This window comes from Anoplolepis gracilipes, chromosome 11 (genome assembly GCF_047496725.1).
Source record: "Anoplolepis gracilipes chromosome 11, ASM4749672v1, whole genome shotgun sequence".
Classification (NCBI taxonomy): Eukaryota; Metazoa; Arthropoda; class Insecta; order Hymenoptera; family Formicidae; genus Anoplolepis; species Anoplolepis gracilipes.
Window position 1 is genome coordinate 8,406,382 of NC_132980.1, and position 22,775 is coordinate 8,429,156.

Here is a 22,775-nt window from a genome sequence, read left to right on the forward strand (position 1 = left end):
AAAGTGCTTATAATGACATCAAATTCGTTTCATATATTTTAATTAATTTTCAATTCATCAATTTCCAGATTGTGTACAATGGTACAGAATTTTTGTGTATGAAAGGTATGCGGGCGTAATATTTAAAACATGCTGGCTGTAACTTGTAGAAAATTTAACTCCACATACTTTTCATACAATAATAACTGACATACAAAACTGATTTTTTTTTGCACAGTAAATGCTTTAATTTACATAAATCTCACTTAGGAATCTCATGAACTTAACAATAGCAGACGTTTATTACTTTACGGCATATCACAATCAGTGCTACATGAAATAATGCATAAATTAAAAATTTATTCACAAGAATATATAGAATGCATTTATTCATGTAGCTTTGGTAACATAAAATTATAACTTAAAAATTTTATAACAAATATCAGTACATTAATGTTATATCACAAATAAATATTAATTTCCATGTACACACTGTTTTCTTTATATTATAGTTTTATATAATATAAGCATATTAAAATTCAATTATTTTCAAAATTTTATCAAGCATAAATTATACTAATAAATTAAACTTATTTTTTTATGTAATTATTTTGGTAACTAAAAATTGCTATCACACATTCACATATTCACAAAACGTTAAATATATAAGAATTTTAATGCAACAAAAATTGATTCAATTTACATTTGAATTTCAAAATTAATTAAATATTTTAAATTAGTACATAGTAACAGATAACACAATTATTATACTTATATTTCATATTTCACACTTGTACATTAAAAAAATTAATAAATATAAGAGTTAAAATTTTATAATTTTAAGATATACCACATGATGATGTATAAAAAGATATACTAAAAATAAAATCAATCTAGAATTTTGTGTTTATTAGGAATGTTTAATCATTTATTCAGAAGCAATTTCTGAAATACTATTCTTTGTCAAAGCTGCTTTTTAAGTGTTCTTGAATTTTATAGTATCTCAATAATACTACTTTAATATCAATAGTGCGTATTCAAATGCATATTGGTTTGTCTTCTCAATATATGTGAATATATAGACATTCATATAGTAATCAATAATGTTGTCTCACAGTTATCATTATATTACATTCTCTGCATTATAAATTAATAATAGCTTATTATGTGGTGACTTATACTACAGGAGAAAGATAATGCACTGTTTTGCATCTACCCTAAATAGTCATCTATATATTTGAGGCAACTTATATATCTTATACGTAAGACTTCTCTCTAATGATCAATCTCTCTCTCAACATCGCAATATAACGAAAATATTGCGTACATATTGATACTTTAAAATTAAAAAATTACCATATGCCATCATCAGATTAGGTATCCAAATAAGGATATCTATTTCACTATTTATAAGCCTTAAAATAACATCAACTGTTCTAGTTTCAAGTGAAAATATATGGCATTTAATTTGCAATGAAAGAAATTTGGATTATGTTGTATAAGCAGTATCTCTCACATATACCACAATGTTAGTGTTTAAATTTTCTGATATAGTTATCTGAATATTTACGTGCGTTATCACGAGTTCTATTTTTCTTTTATGGCGATACGATAAAATAATTTTTCAAATGTGATGGTGTATATTGTCTGTATATTTTTCATTTACTCTAAAGCTGGTGGTAGCAGATATCGCCAAGCGTGTTCCAAATCCCTGCTGGCATCCGAGCAACGCCGCTGTAATTTATCCTCTGGTGGAAGTGTTGCCATAGGAAACTCACCCTATAAAAATTATCAAAAGTTTATATTAGTATATGTATAATTGCATGAAACATTAATACAAATTAATTATATATTATACCAAGTTTGCATTCGCCCATAATGTTTCCAAAACTTCTTTAAACGCACAAAGCTCTGTGCGATTCGTGAAGTATATGATCCAATCGCCACTACTTTCGTGCACTTCTCGACATGCAAATTCCTATAGATATACACATAATAAACCTTTATTATAAATCTTTATTATAAACTGGTATTATAAACCTTTCTTGTAACACGTTCAGTAAGAAAATAGATAGTTTGTATTATACTCAGATGTCTATATATTACTCAAATCGATATGTACTTACCAATATGCACCATGATTGTTGTACTAGTGGCACTCTAAATGTTGCTAAATCCTTGATGGAAGCGCAAGAGAGCGTTTGACCTCTCTGCGTGCCGGGATGAATTTCCTTCATCGCTACTAAATGTTTCGTAGTTGTGATGAGACTACAAGGTAGTGGCTCTCTGTTTTCGGTACAATCGAATAGACCCGATGCACTTTGGACAAAACTCTGTAGCCATTCGGAAGCTACGTATTCATCCGGAGCCGCGAATTGATATGATTTATTGGGTTTCAATAATATTTCGAAAGTATGCGGTCGGTGAGAATTGGGAATCCTTCTGCATCCTTGACATAAGCCGCCTTTCAACGGTATAGCACGCTTCGGAAGTCGTTGATTCGAATCCGTGAACATGTAAACGACACCGCCCTTTAATACGAAATAACCAGCCTCCCAAGGATTTGTGGGTGCGTTCGGATGCAAGTGTTGATAAGTATGCGGACGAAACATCAGATCGCCTTCTTTCGTTGGCCCACACGGTGTACTAGGCGGCGACATGTGTTCGTCTTCCATATAAATAAGGCTATAATGTTCAATTTTCTCATCCTATAAAGATGATAAATAAAATTAAAAATAATCATTTTGCCATTACAACTGTAAATATCAAGTATCATGTACAGAATGCTTCGCAATTAGAGAAAGGTCTATGAATGGAATGTAAAATATTCTGTAACTCATAGATAACAATTGAAATTAAAAACCATATCATAAACTGTGTTAAAATAAATTCTATTTTAATGATTAATTTATAATTCTAATTTAAGTACTAAAACATTGCTATGCATTCACAATTTTTGAATAAAAATGCAATAGTTATACAATAATTGCAGAAAAAAATTTACGTACAGGATGCACAGCTGTGTCATTAAGAATTGAATTCCTCAAAATGTGCATATCTTCGTTATTCAGTTCTTTGACAGCAGGAAGTCGCGGTTTCGACGGCGATCGTCTCATGGCCATCTCTAAGTGGCCGATTAATTCTGAGGTAGTTTGCGAGCTGCCAGTAGAGAATAGATACTGCATTTCACAATCGGCGTTAGAAATCAAAATACTTTGTGCATTCGGTCCAATCTAGAAAAAAACAAACGTATATTTTCGTTAGTAAAATATATCTTATATTTTTAGAAAAAAATTAATATATTTAAATTTTTCTTACCATAATAACATCTAATTCATTGTAAGGAATAACAAATTGATTGCTATAAGTGTGATCCTGTTTTGAACCGGTTAAATATAATGTTTTGTTTGTCAATAACGCAATCATCGGTTTACTCTCGCCATTCGTCATGTACGAACTTCGCACTTTGTATACTTTATATAGTTCTTCCGTTTTGTCGCGATAGATATGTCTCTTGAAAAGTTCGCGTAGTTTTAGGCTTACTTTCTCGCCGCTGAATTCCTGTTTCTCAGCGGCCACGTTCTCCTGAATCTCTTTGTCAAGATTATCGTTAAAATCTTTGAAAGAATCGTAGCTTGTCTTGACTCCTTTGATATATAAAGTATTTGCCTTGGGTGGTTTCTTATTCTTCTTGATTTCAAACTTTCTCTCGGTGATCGATTTTAGAAATCTACTCAACAATGATGTTTTCGATGGAGCCTGACGCAGAGGCGGTGCCAAGAGTTTACTGCTGCTCTCGCCTGTTAGTATCGCCGTCATATTGCGTTTTTTCAACGGTGAAGCTAAATGTCTACTACTTTTATGATCTTCTAGCTCGGATGTTGTCACACTCTCCGCGTCTGACCAATCATTCGAATTAGCGTATTTCTTCGGATTTATCATCTGTGGCATCTCCACCTTGGACGGTGGATCCTCAACGATATTACCATACGCTTTTTCGACGATGTAGGCTTCCTGGGCCTCGTTCTCTTCCAACTCTATTTCCATTTTAGGCCTCAAACTCTTAGCCGGATCTTCTTGACCTTCTGGCGCTCCACGCTCTAACAATGATAAGCCGCAACTGCACCTACAGTTACGCTGACATGGCATGTCAATACACAACTTCGATGATACTTGTTTGTCGGCTCCATCGCTGTCGAATACGCTCGACGACGATGACGAAAATGAATAACAGTCCGACTGTACATTCCTGTCGGCATTGGCATTCTTCTGCATGTACGGTGAGTCTCCGTGTGCACACCAACTGTATCTACCCTTCTGAGCGTCTCTCTTTAAAACGGAACTGGGCAACAAGAAACTCATGGAGAAATCAGCATAGTTTTCGTCGTCCTCTAATTTCATCGTTTTTAAAATATCTTCATGAAAGCTGACTCGCTTCTTACTTTCACCCCGCTTTTTCTTACGCTGCCTACGTTGTACTATAGCTTCTGAACTGGAGGAAGATAGAATGCTAGTGTCGGCCATGTTGATTGTGTTCAGAATGCCATAAGGAGCATCCATGTTATCACAATCGGAGATTGTCATGCTCAATTCCAACAGATTTGTATCATTGTTGATTAAATAAGAATTACGAGAATCTATGTTCTTTTTAAAACTGTAAGCGGGACTATCGCTGTAATAAGTGTTCCTTTTACCAAAATCTTTTACACCGTTATCGATTTTGTTCGTTTTATCCAATTTTACATCATCAAGACTCCTACTGTAAAAATCATAGTCTTTGAGAGTCTCCAAACTAGAGCAATTCATTTCATTGTTGTCGAGTTTTTGCGTTACATTCTGGTTAACTATATCATTTTTCGTCATCATGACAGTTTGAAATTTAGTAATCGCTGGTGATTGCATTGGCGTTTTACCATCTTCACTGGAATCGCTAGATCCGAAATTCTTATTATCTTCCATACGATTGTTAATAATTGTCTTGTACCTATTATTCCGACATTTAGGAATATCATCCATCGAAAAGTCCTCCTGCAAAAATTTATACATAATTGTCTACTTATTTAGTAAATATTAAAATTGTTTTAATCTAATCTATATCTTACCTCTTTGTAACTGCTTCCATCAGTTTCGTTTGCAAGATCCATATCACTGTCAAATGCAACTCCACTGTCCCCTGGAGAAGCTAGGCTCGATGAAACACTAGAAGACCTAAGATGCAACGATAAAACTGTTCCTGATGGATTTATGCTCATAGGCCTCTGTGGCATATAGTTGCAAGTATCTAAATATGTCACATCCTGTATACAACAATATTATTAACTGTATTTACTAATCGCAACAATATTTACTAATTAGTATATAATCATATCAATTAAATATTAATATATCTAGCAGCTTTAGATAACTCTGTACAAATATCTTTTCTTCTCTAACAACATGTTTGCAGAAATTTTCCATGAATAAACAGATCGAACAATATTTAGCTCGTACCAAATAAAGTATGTATTCATAAATAAAATGATAACCTTTGCAACCTTAGAAAAAGATCTTTCTGTATATGTAATTGGTGTTATTCATTAATGTGATAAGTGTAACCAGGGGGTGATATTCATATCTCTACGTAGAGAGAAACAGAATAAAAGTTACATGTGCCAAACATTCAATAGAGGGAGAGAGAGAGAAGCAAAAAGTTGATTCTTTTACTTTTCATAAAAATGTTACTACTTATTAAACACTTCATATTATTTGTAAGTTGTTTATCACATCAATTTAACATACCAGCTGCAATGTGAAGGATACATTTTCCAGACCAGCAAGAAGATTTACCAATTGATTGGTTTTATCAGCATCTCTTACGAGTGCGTGTGAAAAATACTGTTTTTTTAATGTCTTGGTGTCTCGCAATAAACAACCCAGATAACTCTCAAAACTGCCCTCACTCAGAGTATGATAGAGCCATGCTCGACCTGTACAATATTAATAATAATTTAATATCTATAAAAAGAATTATTATAATGTAAATAAAGAATATTAAAATATATTTATTCTTAGAGACAACTAAACTTTATTATTGTATAAATAAATATTAATTCAAACAAGCAAAATACTTTATATTATCAAAAAAGGTTTCTTGAGTCAAATTTTAAGATAAAATAACAATTATTATATAACGTGTGATATAATTATTATAAAAATATATGATTTAATTGTTGTAAATCATAAAAAAAAACATATATTTTAGATCTATTTAATAGTTTTATGATAAGATAAAGCTATATTGTTATTAAATGCATTTTAATGAATGAGAATTGAATAATATAGTACAAATGTAAAATCAAATAACAATTGCTCCTATAACAAGACATCAAAGTATACCTTTTCCTATGGAAGTCAATACACTCTGCAATGCGTGAATGACCACAACAGTGTCCTGATGACTAAGTTCTCTAGCAGTACCCCAATATCCATGTCTCTCTACACGTAGTCCATGACGCAATGCTCGATCCAGCCAATAAACTAACCAAGAATCACCATCCAAAACCACAGTACCATAGAGACTTTGGGCATAGACCTGTTCAATACATATATTACTCTCATTAAAGCAAAAATATATGTAACAAAATAAAAGGTTATTATAAACCAAACTTGATTAAAACATGTGTAAATATGATATATATATATATATATATATATATATATATATATATATATATATATGTGTGTGTGTGTATGTGTGTGTGTGTGTGTGTGTGTGTGTGTACTTATATAAATATAGAGAATCATATATGACATACAAAATAAAAATACACTTGGGAAAATTTCAAATTAATAATGCTAGAAAATTACATCTACTATTCAAAAAAAATAATATCAATTAATCATCTCTAGAATAAAAGAAACAAATGTTCAGTAAATATTAATAAAAATATTAGAACATTTGCTCATATTTGGACTTAAAGTGTATTACATTAATAAAAGAGTGTAGTAAATTTTATGAAAAACATATGACAACAATGAAAGTATGAAAGGTATGGTATATCATTGGATTATTGGTATCTGTTCTGACAGCGATTGTAGTTCCAAGCAACTTTGCAGACATAAAATAAACTCTTTGTAGTACGTGAGAGTAGAGAATTATATAAAATATTATATACACACTTTGCTTTCAAACAAGTAATTTAGCTTGTACTTTAACTAAGAGCATTAATTTCACTTTCACTGATCTAGTATAGACATATATATGCCCCTGTGATAATGTCAATTTTTTATCTGTTCTTTTCAATGAGACTCTATACATTATACCCTTTACATTAAAAAGGTATGTGCAGAATGAGTATATCAATCAATAATCGGAATGAAAAAAAGAGAAAAGACAAAAGAAAGCACAAAGTAAAAAGGAAAAATTTATCAGCTGTTCCATATAGCGCGCATATGCGCGTCTGTCATCGGAGTGTCAATGCAGTTAACTGATTTCAACGGAAGCAGTAACTCACTTCTCGCCAACAACAATCGCTATGGACGAAGAAGTGAAACGAACGAGATTCATTTTTAACGAGAAATTTCACATTTAAAGATATACAAGAGCGATATAAAAAATCACCACAGCGCCTTTATTATGCGAACGTTCGATTTCGAGCCGCGTTGCGTCGCGATTAATTCACGACGGGTTTGCAACGTCACAGATATATACATATATCTATATACAATATATATATATATATATACACGTATATATATGTAAAGCTCTAAAAGTATTATTCCTGACAATAACAAAATACGACAACTAGCAAAAGATTAGCAATCGGTGCAACGTTAATGACACTCGGACTTTAATTGCCGTAATCACCCAAAAGCTATTCATGAAATTGTGACAATTAACGTAAGATGTATCTCTCGCATTTCTACAACATCGGTAATCGAATTCTCTAATATTCTCAATCCCCTACATATTTGTCTTTATGTCATCTAAGATATAATTTGTCAGAATTATATACTCGATTTCGAACGTTACTTCTAGATGTGAGATATGTGCTTGTGAGAAAGGCAGGGAGAGAGGCGTTGTGCAGGAATCGTCGCCGAATTGTCACTCTTGACTCGTGTACAATTTGAAGCCTACGAAAGCACATGCAGTTGCAGCCACGACAGCTTTATACTCGTTTATACAGAGACATATGACCCTCCTAACGGCGTTTCGTAATCGCTCACCAGTTTGACAGCTTTCGTGAGCTCTTGCAAGATCCTGCCCTTGGAGAGAACCTTGTCGGTGCAGAGTTCCATATCCTCGCGACTCGACGGCATCTCGTCACGTTCACTTACATGATTCACGCCGCGACAATGTAGGAGCGGCTCGGCACCGCAAGAGATATCGTGTCCAAGCTTTTACGAAGCAAGCCGGATCAAGCAGCGATACCGACGACGACGACACTGCGATCACTGCTGCACGACGTCGCGCTGTCGGCGTTCATTGATTGATTTTACCGGGGCGCAGGTCACCCGCGATTTTCAAGCCACAACTGATCGGGCGATGTATCGCGCTCTGAGTTTTTATGTCAGCGTCCGTCCTCTTCTTTTATATAGACTTTATCTTTTTCTGGAGATATGATAGAAATGTTCTCTCTTTTCTACTTTGATAAGTCTACGATAACATATATACTACAAACGCGAAATGTGAAAATTAGTAAAGAAATCTCATATATAAGGTTTATTATTATTTCATTTTATATAATCACTTACTTTTTTTTCTGGTGTTTACTTTCTATTAGATAATTGAGATGCGCATGTATCCTTTTTGCTCAAGTATGTTTAATCGGCGGTCATATCTTGTTAGTGAAAGAATAATTCTGCGATTTTTATACTAATAATAAATAATACTGATATCACCGACAAATAGTTTATATCAATCTTATTACATAACCGATTGCTTCACAAAATCCATTCTTGGATACACTGAAATTTTTTTAAGCACTGGATTAAATTTATAAATTATCTAAGCAATATATATATATATATATATATATATATATATATATATATATATATATATATATATATCGATAATAAAACAAAAGATTTTTACTAATAATTAATATATGATTCAATTTATTTTTATTGATAATTAACGGCATCTCAGCAATAATAAATAAAAATGAGAAATAAATAAAAAATGCAAAATTTTTGTCATTTACAAAAAGAAGTTAACAAAAATAATAGCACTATTATTATACATATTATATATTATTATATATATAGCATTTTTCGTTGATGAATGCGACTTTCTTTAATTAAAATAAAATTCTTAAAATGATTACATTTTTTAAAGAACTCGATAATCAGTCTCGCAATTTAACGTCAAGTAGCATTAAACCTTATTATTCATTAAAACTTATCTATATAAGTCGTTCAAAGATAAATGATACTGTGGTAAGGAGTCGTCATTTATCTAAGTCAATGTTTGGCCAAAGTTGTTGACAAATCTACTTGCAATTCACACAACTTTGATTAAATATTCCGATTCAGTGATTTTTAATCTTAAATACACAGCATTACGTTGATTTGAATGTCAAGGCAAATTTTCCGTTTAGTGCTGTAAATATAGAAAACACAGAGAATCTACAAAATAATTAACCTCTCTTTACAGACACTGAAAAAAATAATAGTAAAAAACAAATAAATAATTATTTCTTTCAAATAGAAAAATAAGAAGAAAAATGATACTAAACTGTTAAAAAGTAGAAAAAGAAACACTTTCTCCTTTTCGTATAATGTTTTAGATTAAAAATACTTATTGTAAGGTTCTACATATTTTGTAAACATCAACATTTGACTCTGCATAATTAGGATTATTTTGAATTTCTTTATCGATCGATATCATCTGTAGTATAGTTCGTTTACTTTTTGCATCACAGATGGTAGTACAATACACAATAATTAAAGACGAAAGCATATTGAACAACACTATAAATATTATACTTGTTATTAGAAAATTTTATATATTTAAGGTATATAAGAAACAATCATAGAAAGAGATATAATGTTATTTAATATTTTGTATATCTTTCTACACGTTTATGGGAAATCAATATTTTATTTATATTTATTTTTGAGTTTATTTTTTCAATTTTACATTTTTTAAATTTTGATAACTTTTCCTATAAATTTTCATAAAAATTACTTTTATTTTTCTCTCGTTCAAGAACGTCGTATAAAAATTAAGACATGATATCTATAAAGAATTTATTTTAAATTAGTATATTTATATATATTTGTCAATACTCTAATACATTCATATTACGAAAATATACATCTGGTGTTATTAAATTAAAAGATTGCAAAAATGTAAATAATGGGGTTTTTTTTACACATCGAAATCATGGTACAAGTTTAATTTTGCCGGTCTTCCAAGGAACCTGCTTGATCCGTTCTATTTTTACTTTCGCGAGAGCTGCTTGAATTCGAATGTGAATATTTGTCCGAAGTGTATTTGAATTTTATTTTCGATTTACCCTTAGAGCTTCGTACGCGCTGTACAATCTCCTCAATGCATTTTTGATCCTTTTCGCTAATGTTAGAACTTACACCGCCGTCCGCGTGCTCTTCGAGTTCTCTAAAATTGTAATAAGCTTCTTAAAGCCGCATATTACCATATTATGCAGAATTAAATATTCATAGGAATAACAGATTATAGTAAGAAGATCGATTCTCACAAAGCCGCAGAAAACTTTTAATTAATTTATTGAATCAAGGTATCAATTTGTAAGATTGATACGAAAATCAGATTATGCAATCTTGCATCAAATACATATGTGTGTGTATTTGCTCTTTTTTTATCTATGCAGACTATAAATCAATTAAATTTAACAGTTATTTTGATAAAATAGACATTGAAGATATAATTCTCAGGGAAATATTTCCAATTAAAATTTATTATTATTTAAAAAATGAATATATTTATTGTGTCATTATTTTTAAATCTTCGTGGAGAGAGAAAAATTTCGCGCCTTTTAGCCTTAAAGCGTGGGAAGAAACGCTGCACGTAATGGGTCATCTACAATGGCCGAAAACGTAAGGTCGCAAGCAAATTGACCAATGACAGTCAAGCATTTTCGAAAATGCTTGACTGTCATTGGTCAATTTGCTTGCGACCTTACGTTCTACGGCTATTGTAGACGAGGCTTATGTCATCGCTACGTATGACATACATCACAATATATCACGGCATTTCACGGGTAATTTCGCGACGCGTCGGAATGGATAAAGTGCAACAGTTTCACGATTCTTTCGTGCAAATAATCCATCAATATAAGTGTATCTGGCTTTACTTCGTCTGATTAGCATTATGAATAAGTACAGCTATCAAAAATATAGGGAGCATGGAGAGAACAAACGACAAATCATTGCAACGAATTTATCAAAGTAAGTGATCTCTGCATATTACTATTCTATGCAGAATATATATGTATATATGAGTGTTCATATCGAAATAACAAAGTACAATAAAACGATTATCTAGAAGCTGCAGAAAACTTTTAATTAATCTTTTTATCAATTTATCAGATTTGACACGGAAATTGGGTTATGCAATCTTGCATTATAATAAATACGCGTGTGTTTTACTCTTTTATCTGTGTAGACTATAAATTAATTAAACAGTTGTTTTGAGAAGACAGACGCATTACAGATATAATGTTCTCAATGAAAAATCATTATTACTGTGAAACTCAATACATTAATTGTGTCATTAAATTGTCTCTAATAGAGAGGAAAATTTCGCGCCCTTAGCCTAAAGCGCGGGAAGAACGCACGCGTCATCACACGTGACATACGATACATAACGGCATCTTACGAGCAATCTCGCGAAGCGTCGGAATGGAATCGCGAGCATTTTTGTCATTAATGTACATATTTGGCATTATTTCAGTCATCCAACCAGTATCACAAATGAGTTCAGTAGCGAGAATATAAGGAGTATGGAGAGAACAAACGGCGGATCATTGCTACGAATTTATTTATCAAGGCAAGTAATCTCTGCATATTTTATGCGCACTATATATGAGAATATTCATAAAGAAATTACAGTAAAAAAACTGATTATTCAAGAGTTGTAGAAAACTTTTAATTAATCCTTTTATCAAAATCAATTTATTATCTTTGATACGGAATATTAATTATGTCAATAAACTGTCTTGTAAAGAGAAAAATTTCGCGCCTTTAAAGCGCGGGAAGAAACGCACGCGTCATCACTACGTATGACATACGTCACGATAAATAACGGCACTTCACGGACAATCTCGCGTCGGAATAAAATTGCGCCAGTTTCGCTATCGTCTGTTAGTACAAATAATTTATCAATATTTGGTATTATTACAGTCGTCCAACCAGTACTACGAATGAATTCAGTACCGAGAATATGAGGAGTATGGAGAGAACAAAAACAGTGAGCGGTTGCAACGATTTAATCAAGGCAAGTAATTTCGTTATCACTATTACCATGTTTACGAACTATGCATCTCATTTCAAGTCTTTTGCAGTGAAAATTGCGAGCGTAATGTTCGTAATTTTGATCTATTACATTATTGAACTCTGGAAATTTATAAAAAATATCTCACAGCTTTCACTGAAAATGTAATATAATGTATATTATACGTACAATAAACAGTGTTGTGTTTCTCGACAATAAAATAACTTTAAAATGAGATGCAGCAGTTATTATTAATGAAATAAATATAATTAAACAGAGCTCACTTCTGATATCGATGCAATTTTGCAATTAATTTGTTTAGATACAATGTTTCTTTCTGCATCACCTTTAGTTCCGACTCTTTCTCCTGTAAATAAAAAATCACTGATGCAAAATAAATATTTCTTTCCTTAATTAAAATAATAATTTTAATAATTATTAATTGTAAATGTTTTAATATGTTTAAATTATATGCATTATTTATATATCAGTTTGATTTTTGTATGTCATAAATTATCATAAATTTTCAAATGTATGGTATACATACAGTTATTAGCCCCAGATATACGATATGAATGCTTTATATATATATATATATATATATATGTATATATACATACAATACAAATATTTTTTTTAACAATTAAAACAAAATAATAATATTATTGAAATAATAATTTTATTATAAAAGATATTTATGCGTGCTATGTGTATAGATAAAAATTCATTGAAATATATTAACGTTAATAATTTTACAAAAACATTTAATATTTATCGGTTTATCCCTTCGAATTGGAGCGTTTTATTACACCAATTTAATATTCGACACATTAGCTGAACTTTTAGGAATCTAATTTTCATTATATACCGAGTTTATTGTTTCTGTTATTATACCGTCAAAGCTTTTGTAACCGCGCAAAGTTCGTCCTCACGAGTTTCGCAAAGATGACGTGTGGTGATCGTCTCCGCGGTTAGTCGTGCTAATTGCTGCCGGAAATTCTGCTCGCGTTCTATTGCTTTATCCCAAGCTTCTTCTCGGACAATTACTGCATCCCTCAAAGTTTGCATATCCTTCTCTAATAACTCAAATTCTGATCTACTCGTGCCATTAGAAGTACGAACATATAATGTAATGATAAGTAAAAACATGTAATTGATAGATTAATTGAAGAAAAATTATGTGGAAAAATTATAGTATATAATAAAATTAGATTAAATTAGTATTATTTAAATATTATTTTATTATAAAATTGGCATAATTTCTTTTAGTATTTGATTAATATTTGATAAAAGAGAGCATTAATCAAAATTCTTATCCAATAAGTTTATAGAATTTATGGAAATTTTTAAAATCAAACTTGCTTGAAGCGAATTGTACAAAAATATATTGCAAAAGCAACTTACAATTGCATACATCACTTTATTTTGTATAATTATTATAATATCAGTAATTTTTTAAGATATTAGCCGCATATTATATCAATCTAAACAGCGAAGATATCAGATATTCGTATGTGTCTCAAGGTTAAAAATTTAATTTGCAAATTTAATTACTTATTGATTGATTAAAATGTTTAATTAATACGTTCTTGGATTTAGAATGTAAGATAGAAATTTGAATTAGGAATCGCATTTGCACATGTACTTGTCTAATCTCTCGCGTGTTTGAAGCGTATAGCAGATTTAACTAGCTTGAATTTGAGAACTTACTTCGTGATAGTGACCGTAGGTGATTCCCTTTGGCATCCATCCAATTTCCCGTGGCAATCTTTGCAAGTTTCCCAAATTTGTAACTCGCAATCTGTTTTAGAAACGATATCCCTCGATGAGGTGGATTTATCTTCCAGAGAGATTTTCTGAAATTTGTACATAACAGATTCCAAATTTATATATTCCACATTTAATACTGTACATATTTTATATTGTGAGATTTTACAACAATAATCAGAGTTTGAGAAGTATCTGCATTTTTAAAATTTGAAATGATTATTGTACATACACATATATAATATATATTAATCTCTCATGATATACATATCAGTCTCTTATTATTTTTCTTATACTTTATATTGTACAAAATATTTTTATATCAACATTATATTTTAATAATTTATATTGATCGTATTATATTGATTTTATTATATATATGTATAATAGTTTTAATTACACAAAGAAATCTGACTTCAAAGACACTTTATATTATTAATTAAAAATAAAAAAGAAAATAATTATATAACTTGCAGCAATAGATAACATAACACGATATCTGGTTAAATATATATTACAAAAAAATTAAGGTTTTAGAAAAGTAATAACTAATTAATGCTTCATTATTTAAAAATTCTGAATTATGATTTAATTATCTCATTCTTATCTTAAAATTATTATTCAATTTTATGCATTGCGACATAAAATAGTATCTGCACATAGCATTTAATTATATCTTTAATACTTTTTTTATTATCCAGTAGATAATCGTTCTCACCGTTTGTTTTGCTAACACATCGGTTAACTTCATTTTCTCATCACTAAGTTTATTTTGTAATAATGACATATTTTCTTGCAGTTTCTCTATTTTAATTGCGTCCTTTTCGAGCCTGCGTACCAAAAATTGTTTTGAGTTTGGCGAGTTGACGTGAGATATTTGTCAAATTGTAAACGCAATTGCGCTTGGTTTAGAGAAGGAGTAATTAACCATGTAATTAACTATAGTGGAAATCTCTCACCGCTTCGTTAAGTTCTTGTTTTCCGCACTGAGATCGCGATTTCTGAGATGCAACGCCGCATTGCTGTCTTCCAGCAACTTTAGGCAAATCTGCATCTTCTCAATCGAGACCGTCGGCGTCAATTCACGATGCCTCGTCGTGTATGCGTTTGCAATTCTCGCCATTTGTACGCTCGAATCTGGAAACGGCGGATCGCCCCTGCCTGCGACGCAGAATTCCAAGCTAAATTAATATTCGTCGCTTCTGCGACTGACATGCTTCTCATCGCATTGTTTGAACATAGATAAAACGGGATAGTTGCTCGATTGTGTAGAAATTCATAATTCAATTAAATTAGCAAGTAAGAATCAATTTCATATTTAAATTCAGTCACGTTTTCACAAATTTTAGTTACATAAATAAAATAATATTTTTTAACAATTATTATGAATATATAGCTGTAATAGTAAAGCAATGTAATAATTAATAATATATTTGCATTTTATAATTAAATTAGTAATATAAATATGTATATGACAAAGCTAACATTCTTGAATATATATACATTGCTTAATATGAAAAGATTTTAAATTAAATTTTTGCATGGTTGAAATCAGAAAAAAGTGGTATAATTTTTTTTAATTTTTAAATGTAAAAGTATAATTTAAAAACTTTTTATATTTGGAAATTTTATTGATATAATTTGATCGCACATTATTAATTAAAAAGGATTGCATAATATTCAACAAAAATAATTACAACTCATTGAATTTTATTCGTTAATTTCTGCATAGTATTTTTTACCTTCTTTATATGTCTCGTTATCATTTCTACTCAAATCAGACGATTTCCAATTCGAATAATTCTCTTTATAACTTTCTGAAAAATGGATAAATTCATACAATTTGATATACTGTATAAAAAAAATATAACTTGTGATTTAAGAAACAGGATATTGCGTCACATATTGGATCAAGGTGTTATATCTGTTATATGAGAAAATATAGCAGCAAAACTCGTATTCTACAATTTTCTCTGATATTAAGTTAGATAGTACAGTTTTATTCTGTCTTTATCTTAGTTCTTAAAATTTTTAAATATCATTAGTTTCTACAAATATATAATAAAAATTTTAGCCATTTTAATTTAATTAAAAAAAACATATCGGGCAAATAATTTAAATTTTTATATAAATGATTTTTTATTAATTTAGCATAAATTCTGGAGAATATAGAAAATATGAATTTTGCCTTTATATTTTCAGTATATATTATACATTGATACAATTAGATTTTTATTAGAATACAAAATAAGAAATTACGCACTATTGCAAACTTTGGGACAAGGATTTCTGATAGTAGATGTATGGCAGGTCGTATAACAGCTGTGAGGATATTTAAAGTCTAAGTGCAATCTATCTCGTCGCGAATCCATTGTTCAATAATGAGTGCACGACATAGCTCTTCCGCGTTCTTACCGATAAGACTGACAAATGTAACCCCGTTATAAACCCGATTTTTCGACACTCTGGTACCACTCACTATTCTGGAAAGAAAATTCTCTCGTCTGTCTTCCTGTCTTCCTTCACAAAGTGAACGTGTGTTACAGTGTGTTAAAATAGTTTCTTTCACGAATAGAGTGAGATTTATCTTATATGTCTCAATGTAATTTTTTCATGTATGTGATTCTTTAAATTTAACTGTGTTCTAAAATGAAGAAAAAAAAATATATATATATAATTTTTGTACTAAAATAACTTGTTCGTGTTGTTGATCAAAATATTGACACCTCTTCTTTTTTCTTCACGAGCAATAAATAACGATTTCTGCAAATCACTGATCATAGGATCGGCAGGTCCCTTACCGACCTGAACAACCAAAAACTCTTTCCCTCGAGTCTTCACATATCCTCGCTTAAAGGGGTGGAAGCGAAATGGATATGTTACGTAAGCCACATACGCTGCATGTTCTACCGTGAAATTTCGTTAAATCTCCCGTGTGGCCATTGGTTACCGAATTCCTTTGTTTCCTTGAACGTATTTTGCTGCACAGTTCATGGCTATTAATAATACGTGAATTTGATATAAAAATGTTGCTAACTATTACAACAATTTTAAGAAAATAATAATTTTCGTACATAAAGTATATTTTTTATTAACTTTGTTTTTTAGTTTATGACATTACATATTATTATTTTAGATTTTTAAATATTGTTATATCAGAAACATTTATATACATATAAATGTGTAATATATACATATATATACATATATATACATATATACATATGTATATGTATTTATGCATGTATATGTATATAGAGATCATATAGAGATTGTATCGAGTATAGTTATAATTTATAATGTAACGCACGCTAACAAACAATTCATTCTTTAAATTTTGAATAAAAATGTTAAATTAAAAATACAGAGAAGCTAAATTAAATATCTCCCAGAGATATGAAAAATGCTTACGTAGCAAAAATATTATTGAAATAAACCAGGGGAGATATTTCTCTGTAAAAAATGAGCGCCAAATGATTATTTAAGCCATTGTTTGACTTATCATGGCACCATGAAGCTTTATGATTATGTGAGTCGTAAATGGAGATGAAAGCACAGAGAGAAATTGATCAGCCAAAATATCGATCGCATATTTTTCACGCGATTTGATATTACCATGTGCATTCACAAATATGCGATATGAGCAAAATTTAAAAGAAAAGTTCAAGATATATTTAAAAAAAGAAAAACTAATTAATCCTTTATATCCGTTGAAATATAATTAATTATGTAGACATTCGTGTATATACATATACATAATACATAATGAGCAGCAGAAGTTGTAAAATATTTTAAAGAATTTATAAAAAATTTATAAAATAAATTTATCTAATTAATATGTAGTTTGAATATGTATAAAATATCAAATTTAATTAACTGAAACTCTACATTACTTTATGTTATAACTTAAAACTTTACACAATCTTATGTTTATATCATTGTTGTTATAATGTGAGACATATTAAATCGCTTAATTAAAATATGTTAATTATTATTTTAATATTTTATCAAACATTAATTTAAAAAATTAATATTATTAAAACATTATTTTCATAATTGAAGGATTATAGGAAAAGAAGTGATAATACACTTGTATATAAAAGAGTTGAGCAAAATTGTTATGTTTATAAATGAAATTAAAGATTGCCTTAAATAATTTATAGGTTTATTTATCTTTATCTATACAAATAGCAGTTATTATCGATGTGTATACGAACAATGTTACATTATATAGTCATAATAATTTACATAGTATATACTTTTTTTACATAGTATGATTAATAATACGTCTCATTCTTTGTATTTGCATGTTTAAAAATTACATATGGATTGTTGTTCTTATTATACGTATAATTCGCACAGTTTTTCGAAGATCTTGCTACAATGTACAGTTAAGTTTAGTAACAAAAATTCTATAACCAAGAGTTTTTAATAAACATTATAAATAAAATAGGAAGATGCAAATTACATAGAGCTGTGCGCAATATGTAGGTAAAATGGAATTAAAAAGAAATTTCTGCAAAACTCAATCGTGTTAGCAAGAAAATAAAATAGTAGATGAAGTTGTAGATGATCATTAAGAAATAACAAGTGATTTTTTCTTTTCTTTTTTATATATGTTACATATATACGGAGAAAATTTTATATTAAAAATTACTATAGTGTGTAGTAACTGTGGACAATTAGGAATCATTCAAAGTAAAGTGCTATATAAAACTAAAAATTACGTCAATTTACGCAGTTTTTCACAGTACTTTAATTTATAGAATGATTCCTAATGGTCCACAGTTACCATAGTAATAATTTTTAATATAAAATTTTACTTTATAATAACTTAAATTATTGAACAAATATTAAATCGCAGGTAAACTGCAGAGAAAATGTAATTATTCGGTTCCTATAATTTATTTGAAATAACTAGGTCAACATATAATTCTATATATATATATATATGTATATATATATATGTATATCGTGTTCTATATTTGAATACCGCGTTGATTTTTGAAGCTCATTTTGAATGAATATTAAGACACTGATGATCGAACAGACTATTACACACAATGATTGTGTTTACGATGGCGATGGATTGAATAGCGGAAACGTAGTTTTAGGAAGGAAACGATCGAACGTTTACGCTCTAATATCCAGATGTTCGTTGTGTGTATACTTTTACTAAAGTATTTATTATATAAGTACTTCATTTGTCCAACAATATATTTCTACCACCGTACAAGACGAGATCTGAACGAATTTATCAGAAAAACTATTATCGTACAAATCATGATACTGATAGATCATAGTATGTCACGGTATCTTATACAGTTACAGCACTCATGAAAGTGCAGATAAAATATATAATACACATTAATATATTACACAATATTATTTTACGGCTATATATACACGCGGATATAGTTTCGTTCGTTTTGCTATATTATACACAATTTAGATGCGTATATATACGCACGTATACTTTGAGCGTATTATTTTCCACACAGGCTGTTCGATGGCTGCGATTAGATATCTTTTATCCTGTGATTACTTTCTCGAAAATATATGGAAATATATTGATAAAACAAGAAATGAAATACAGAGAATTTATTAAATTTACTATTACAGTTATTATTTTAAAAAATAACATACATGCAATGTACATATATGCAGTAGAGAATTGATTAAAAAATTATAATTTCATTCATCATTCTCTATCAAATATTATAGTATTTTAATATTTTATATATAAGAATGATTTCATTCTGGCAAAGAAATAAAATATCTTGGAAATACAAAACAAAGATAAAAGGTATCTTTAACAATCGATCGAGCCTAAAATAAGTCTATCTAATACGTCTAATAAAATCGTACAGAGATAATAGGAAACATACATTATTAGCGCCTTCCAAATGTTCCCTTTAATACTGATACCATTAATGCTCACACATAGTCGTTTTAGATTAAGTATTATGACTATTTTTTCTGTGATGTAGAGTTTCCTTAAATCTAATTTTTATGCTTAAAAAGTAGAAGAAATTTAAGATAATCAATTTTTTAAACATTGTTGTTATAGTCAAAAAAATAATTTATATGAATTAAAAATATGCTTTTAAATCTAAATTCATAAATACGCAATTAATTATTACAAAATAATACATTTGCATTGTATATGATAAATACATTATTTTGAAATGAATAATTTATATTTTTTCGAGTAAAGGGCGGAAAGTTGTATATCTGTTAGGTATTTTATATTTATTTATATTTTATTTAATGTATCTTAAAAATATGATTTTAGCTTTTCTTTTGAAAAGACTTTTCTACTGAAAAAATACTTCCTTAGATTTTTGTTAATTTTTATTAAATACCAATTTACGTATGTCCGATTAGAAAAAAATATAGACAACTAGTATTAACATACAAACGTTTGAGAATAGATACATCACGAACAAAATACGACCAGATTGTTTTATCATAATACTTAGAAAATTGTCAATATTATTTATGACATTGTTTCTTAATGTGAAAAAAAATCACTTTTGAAAGTGATTTGTAAAATATATAAATTACTAATTAATAATTAATAAATAATAATTGCACGAAAAAAAATTCATAATAATGAATAAAATAGTAGATAATTCAATAACAGTTAATTCATAAATTATACAAAGCGTACTTTATGTAATTTATCTCTATAAGTTAACTTATAGAATAGGAGGACTTCAGCTTATTATCAGTTTTTTCTTATTGGACGGTGTATGGAAGTTATACGAGATTCATCGCAGATAATATTACGAAAAATATTACAGGAAGTATTTATTAGCTGCCTCCGTTTGCTTTCGTATAATTCTGCTTTGCTATAAGATTAAATTTCTACATTCTGTGTAATAAAATACAGTTATAATTTTATATATATATATATATCTCAAAACAAAATGTTTTTGAAGTACGAATTCTACTGCAACTAATGTAAAGTTATTTATTTTGAAAGAAAATAATATTATATATATATTAAATTTAAAAGTTTTTAATATACTTTATAAAGTAAAAAATTTGTGTGAATTGTTTTTGTATTTTAGTTTTGTAATACTATGTCGAATATTAAATATTTGATTAGATTAAATATTTTAATATTAAATATTAAACAATAATCTGAAATATCTTGCATACACATATACACATATACACATGTATATACATATATATCTTTGTATGCATGTTTCTGCGTATGTGTGTATATTCTATATTGAAATAAAAAATTATAAAATAATTATAGAACTTAGATAAATACAAAAATGTATACTGTTTTTTAATATGTATAACCACTTCTAATTAAAATTTAAAAAATTTTGCAATATAATTATACTACATTGTTTTATTATCTGATTTTCATTTCAAGGAACTCCGAAAAAAAGCTATATTTTATGTAAAACTTGCAATATGAAATCGTTCATTTATTTATAATTGTTATTATATTTTATATATGGAAAATTACGGATTATCGAATTGAGAAGAAATCATTTATTATATCAAATATATTGTCAGAATAATTTAATTTTTAATTCAAGGTAATTGTCATATTCTTGATTATCATGCCTTATTAAAAGCGGACCGTCTTCTGCAATATCAATGAAAATCAGTTGTAAAAAAATATACATATAAATGATATGATATTAAATATATGTATATGTATATATTAAAAAGGCAAATATTTTTGAAAAGCAAGAAGAACTCTATTCATTATTAGATTTTTTTTTCGTAAAAATTATTATGAAGAAGTAGCTCGAATATATCTGGTTACTATGTATTTTTAAATTCATACATTTTCCTGGTAAAAAATTAATTAACTTTTCTATATTATTCGTAAGAAAAATTAGTTATGTTCTTCTTGTAATAATTAATCGCTAGCGTAGGCAAGTGAAACTACTAAAATCCATTCCGGTATAGAATATAAATCTGCAAAGAAATTGATGCGACTACATTTCTCAGACATCGTGAACTCTAGACCAGAGAGACCATGACTCGTTTCCGCGATGTGGAGTGCAACATAGTAAAGTGTCCACTTCTGCGGGACGACTGAGCCGTCAGGGACGTTGTCACGGTCGTCCTTGTACTGTTATTCGTTGCTCCGATACCGAAGCAGTGATGCGAATTTGCCGGGCACCAACCCGAAAGCCAGGAGATTGCCTGCATGTTCCTACCGAGCAACAATTGCTGTTTAACGGAGAAATCCTGTAGCGGAAAATTGTTGCGACGTCGGACCTTTTATCCTGAGAAAATGTTCTTACCACCGCGAACATTGTTTCGAATGTGCAATAGAAAAAAGTTTGAATGTTACATAAGAAAATATCTGCAAGTTCTACGGCTATTTTGATGATATAGCTTTTATAAATTAGAGATTTTTATCTGTTATTTAATACTGTAAAAATTATCAATATTTTAAGATTATGATGCACGTTTTTTTTTAAGTGAAAATTTTTATCTTATATTTAAGAGAAATGCTTTTAACGTTTTAAATAGATAGATTGAATAAAATAATATTAAGATTAAGATTGTAATCATAATCATTTTAATT

The 22,775-nt window shown here is 29.1% G+C and overlaps 3 protein-coding genes and 1 long non-coding RNA gene across 7 annotated transcripts in view; 1 reads left to right on the forward strand and 3 right to left on the reverse strand.

Moving 5' to 3' along the window:
- Positions 1 to 17: 17 nt before the first annotated feature.
- On the reverse strand, positions 18 to 9,806 carry Prd1 (pleckstrin homology domain-containing protein pruning defect 1). 2 transcript variants are annotated; one of them, XM_072901499.1, is made up of 12 exons: positions 9,699 to 9,806; positions 9,288 to 9,562; positions 8,713 to 8,925; positions 8,185 to 8,631; positions 6,355 to 6,550; positions 5,806 to 5,945; positions 5,082 to 5,276; positions 3,298 to 5,007; positions 2,988 to 3,212; positions 2,106 to 2,687; positions 1,838 to 1,957; positions 18 to 1,758 (listed from the first exon to the last, which is right to left on the reverse strand). In XM_072901499.1, the coding sequence occupies exons 4-12, from the start codon at positions 8,275 to 8,277 to the stop codon at positions 1,642 to 1,644; spliced, it is 3,378 nt and encodes a 1,125-aa protein (XP_072757600.1). In that variant the 5' UTR covers positions 8,278 to 8,631; positions 8,713 to 8,925; positions 9,288 to 9,562; positions 9,699 to 9,806; the 3' UTR covers positions 18 to 1,641. The 2 variants fall into 2 exon arrangements, with proteins under 2 accessions (XP_072757600.1, XP_072757599.1); XM_072901498.1 differs by having other exon boundaries at positions 5,758 to 5,945.
- A 525-nt stretch (positions 9,807 to 10,331) lies between these two features.
- LOC140671193 (uncharacterized) lies at positions 10,332 to 16,599 on the reverse strand. The gene is given in 8 exon segments (XM_072902371.1): positions 10,332 to 10,582; positions 12,721 to 12,803; positions 13,331 to 13,532; positions 14,147 to 14,292; positions 14,922 to 15,033; positions 15,163 to 15,364; positions 15,946 to 16,020; positions 16,467 to 16,599. Coding segments are annotated over 8 exon segments (1,176 nt in total). The 3' UTR covers positions 10,332 to 10,359.
- Positions 11,198 to 12,510, forward strand: LOC140671194 (uncharacterized). Its single transcript, XR_012047688.1, has 3 exons — positions 11,198 to 11,391; positions 11,897 to 11,992; positions 12,346 to 12,510. It is a non-coding gene; the product is annotated as an uncharacterized lncRNA (long non-coding RNA).
- Positions 16,600 to 18,346: 1,747 nt separating the features above from the next.
- Ccap-r (Crustacean cardioactive peptide receptor) overlaps positions 18,347 to 22,775 on the reverse strand; it is a 72,167-nt gene continuing 67,738 nt past the window's right edge. Inside the window, exon 8 of one of the 3 annotated variants that reach the window (XM_072901885.1) lies at positions 18,347 to 22,432. In XM_072901885.1, coding sequence (XP_072757986.1) covers positions 22,297 to 22,432 — 136 coding nt within the window. In that variant the 3' untranslated portion in view covers positions 18,347 to 22,296. The remainder of the gene's footprint in view (positions 22,433 to 22,775) is intronic. The other 2 variants (XM_072901886.1, XM_072901884.1) reach the window with 2 other exon arrangements.